The sequence below is a fragment of the Poecilia mexicana genome, unplaced genomic scaffold, assembly GCF_051168715.1.
Source record: "Poecilia mexicana isolate PSO_F unplaced genomic scaffold, ASM5116871v1 scaffold_6, whole genome shotgun sequence".
Taxonomy (NCBI): Eukaryota; Metazoa; Chordata; class Actinopteri; order Cyprinodontiformes; family Poeciliidae; genus Poecilia; species Poecilia mexicana.
Window position 1 is genome coordinate 11,166,681 of NW_028263375.1, and position 3,480 is coordinate 11,170,160.

General features: G+C 35.9%; 1 protein-coding gene across 2 annotated transcripts; it reads right to left on the bottom strand.

The window, feature by feature from the left end:
* Window positions 1-739: 739 nt before the first annotated feature.
* Window positions 740-2,774, bottom strand: cunh15orf61 (chromosome unknown C15orf61 homolog). 2 transcript variants are annotated; one of them, XM_015010190.2, is made up of 3 exons: window positions 2,657-2,774; window positions 1,416-1,763; window positions 740-1,003 (listed from the first exon to the last, which is right to left on the bottom strand). In XM_015010190.2, the coding sequence occupies exons 2-3, from the start codon at window positions 1,756-1,758 to the stop codon at window positions 876-878; spliced, it is 471 nt and encodes a 156-aa protein (XP_014865676.2). In that variant the 5' UTR covers window positions 1,759-1,763; window positions 2,657-2,774; the 3' UTR covers window positions 740-875. The 2 variants fall into 2 exon arrangements, with proteins under 2 accessions (XP_014865676.2, XP_014865674.2); XM_015010188.2 differs by having other exon boundaries at window positions 2,518-2,774.
* Between the last annotated feature and the right edge of the window lie 706 nt (window positions 2,775-3,480).

Here is a 3,480-nt window from a genome sequence, read left to right on the forward strand (position 1 = left end):
GAAGGGATGTACACGGCCCCCCGACAAAGGACACATTTTGGTAATTAAAACCTATTTTATCAGAGCTGTCCCGTCACTGATTTTTCTCTAACACTATTGACTATCTGTTGTGTGCAGGATGACCACTAATTCAACATTAAATAAATGTTCTGGGCTTTTAGGGATTCTTGTTTGGTTTTTTTAAGCAAAATACAACACATCATCATATAGACAATGGCTATTTGTCTATAACTGAAACATTTTCTGTTTTATTTACATATTTTAGAGAGGCGACATAAAAAATAATTTCTTTCTATACAAATCACAGGAAACCCATGATTTCAAACCACATCTATGTTCCTGTGTATACTTTGTTACTTATAAAGTTAGTATGCTTTGGCAATAAATAAACATTACTTCAACTGACTTCTAGTCAGTTTTACAGGGAAGTACTGAAGTAACTCCTTCATTTTTTCACAGTTTGGGGAGCATTTTATGTAATAAAACACCACAAACTAGTGAAGAATTGTGAAGTGGGAGAAATGTAACTTTTTTTTTTTCTTTTACAAATAAAAATCTGTGAAGTGTAGTGTGCGCATGTGTTCAGTTCTACTTTGTGGAACCATCTTTCACTGCAACTACAGCTTTTGGTGTACAGATTTACCAGATCGAGCAATTTTTTTTCACATGCTCTTGTCAAAAACCTTCAGCTTAGTAAGAAAAAAAAAAAATAAGAAGGCGCACAGATAAACAATTAATAATCATTTCAGTTACTTTATGTACTTTGAGCCAGACAGAGTGATGTCACTTCCAGGAACAGCGGAACATTACCAGGAGGAGTAAATCCAGCAGTTTGGTAGACATTAGTGTTTAAAACAGTAAAGCAGTGTCCACTTTTAGTACTGTGCACCATCTTCTTCTTTGTAGGCAAAATAGACGGTGACGGGTCCAACACTCGTCTGCACTGTTTCTGCAGCTCCTATCACCATCCAGCAGCCAATGCCATAGGCCAAACAAGGGATACCTGCAACATTGAAACATGTCTATTATTTTCAGTCTGAAGTTTTCATCTTGCATACAAATCATTACAACAGAGGTCCTGCAAGTTTTCCATTTCAAAATTCTATACCCAGATTTTCTTTTGTTTGGAATTGATCTGTGATTGCCTAGTATTTTATAAATGAAAACTAGCAATGGGTTTGGGAAAAAACAACTGAAGTTGTGGCAATAACAAAGAAGACAAGCTATGTAATTGATGTAAGAAGAAATTAGTCTTAGGTATTTGTAACATGTTAGATTTTTACTATTTTAGATACTGAAATAAGGAATCTTCAGGCACTTTTCCTTTTTTAGACTAAAATAATGAAATCAAATATACCTTTAGACTTTTACATAAAGGAACTGCTTTATTTGTAACCGACTCTGAAAATACTGACCTAGATTAATAACTTTCAGCATAGTAAAAAACTTGTCTTCAAAGTCCAGGTTCTGTGGAGGTGCTTTGGTGCAATGATATTTCACAAAAGGGAAGCAGCCAGTTCGCAATATGTGGTAATTGGATCCCTGAACTCTCCAGTTGAAGTTGGACAAGCCAAACTGGTCGTTGTGGATGGAGCTGTAGCGCACGCAGAACGAAGTCCAGGGTGGGAGTCTGCGCTGCTGCAGGTGGCAGGTCAAAACCTCCGAAGCTGCTGGCTGTGGAGCCGTTTTACCAAATCTGCTCGGAAACAGAGCGATGTGCAAAAAGATGCTGTGTATCTTCCGCAAAAACTCCTTCATGACTTCTGTAATAAGAACAAGGAGTCATCTTAGCTTTTAGAAAGCTACGGTTAACATCAAATCTGCAGATTTGTACTCAACATTTATCTCTAAAGGGATAGTTCACTACATTTATGGACTCTGTGATATTTAAAATATCTGGAAAGTCAAAACTGCAACTGGAGTACTCTGAACTAATTATTTATAATAGAAAATACACTGCGTTTTGATAAAACTTTATTTAATTTAGGCAAATTTAAAATAGGTCAACCACCTGCATAGGTTCACTTCAGCATATATAAGTGTTAAACTACAACACCTAGACAATTCAAACTCGTACAGTATTACTTTGATAAATTGCAAAGCTTACAAAACATACTTTATGATTTGTTGAACATTTAATTAGTTAAAATTCGAAAAGGTGAGTTTAAAGCTTTGAAAAGACCCCCAAAACACAGACTTTACAGATGTCCCAAATCATAAACCGTTTTTATCCGGTTAGTTTATTTTCCCCATTTTAATGAGCTCATTCTAAGGTGTTAAGTTAAAAAAGCTTTAAAACTGACCTCGTTATAAATTAACGCTTTCTCAAATCACAAACCATAACTTAAAGAATACATAATGAATATAAAACACAAGCTAAATTGTCTTAAAGTATTTTAGATTTAAAATAAGAACGGACTGAAGATGTCCTGATTCTCAGTAGCATATAGTCTGAAATACTAGTGACAGGTGTAACGTTACTCAGAGCAAACGGAACGTTTGAGACTGCTCGCTCACCATAGCAGATCCTGACTCCTGGAGCTTAGCTGAACTTTGCTAACAAGCTAAACTCCGGTGGTCAAAGTTCCAAAACATTAAGGTTTAAAAACATCCTGCTACAAAGAGCCGTATGGTGAACCAGCATTATTTGTATCACCTAAGATCAGTGATTAGGAGATATTTAGGTCATATTCCGCCTCTTCATCCGAGCTTAAATAGCGACTTTAAATCTAACCTGGTACTTCGTTCAAATCTATCCGGTCGGAAACACGGCGCGGTAAATATAGTTCTCGTTCGGAGCATCATGAACGTGCACGGAAGTTATTTATGTCCTGCCAGATTTTAAGGTGTTTTATGGCATTACCTATACGGCTACAATCAGTGAAAGAGTAAGGATAAAAAGGTAGTTACAAATAAAAGTTAATTATGTTTCAGGAATTGAAATATTTCTGGAGTTTTCTGTATGAGTTTACATACAACCCATAATGTGATCCATAGGCTTTCAACACAATTGAGTTTGCGACCACTCCACTATTTTAATATTGACCTTCTATAAAATTTACCTGCTATTTTCATTTTAAAAAGCAGTTTGGACTTGTATTTGGGCTTATCATCCTTTTGGAACACAAAATTGTGTTCAACATCCAACCATTTGAGGTGAGCTTGATGATCACATGCTTAAAAGCTGGTCATATGTTCTTTGGATTAAAAGTCTCACCATAAACTGTCCTAATGTACGTCTCGTCATATGTGCTTTTCTTGACCAGTTGCCCACTTGTCCATGTGGACAGCAACAAATTTCAGTTGAGCTGATAGTTATCAGTTTTGCAACATAGGTTTGTTTATAGGTCAGCAAACTCTCTGACCCTGGTAATACAGGTAGAGAAAGGAAGCTGTGCAATTTAGGTATAAGCTCTTTTTAACTTTCAGCTCCAGCTTTTCAATAAAAAGAAACTTGAATAAAAACATAATTATGTCACA

What these genes read in the sequence shown, in the direction of transcription:
- cunh15orf61 (XM_015010190.2), bottom strand. Translation starts at nt 1,758, where the DNA reads ATGAAGGAGTTTTTGCGGAAGATACACAGCATCTTTTTGCACATCGCT. An exon ending in GCTGAAAGTTATTAATCTAG is followed by an intron (nt 1,004 to 1,415) that starts GTCAGTATTTTC and finishes TCAATGTTGCAG; the next exon opens with GTATCCCTTGTTTGGCCTAT.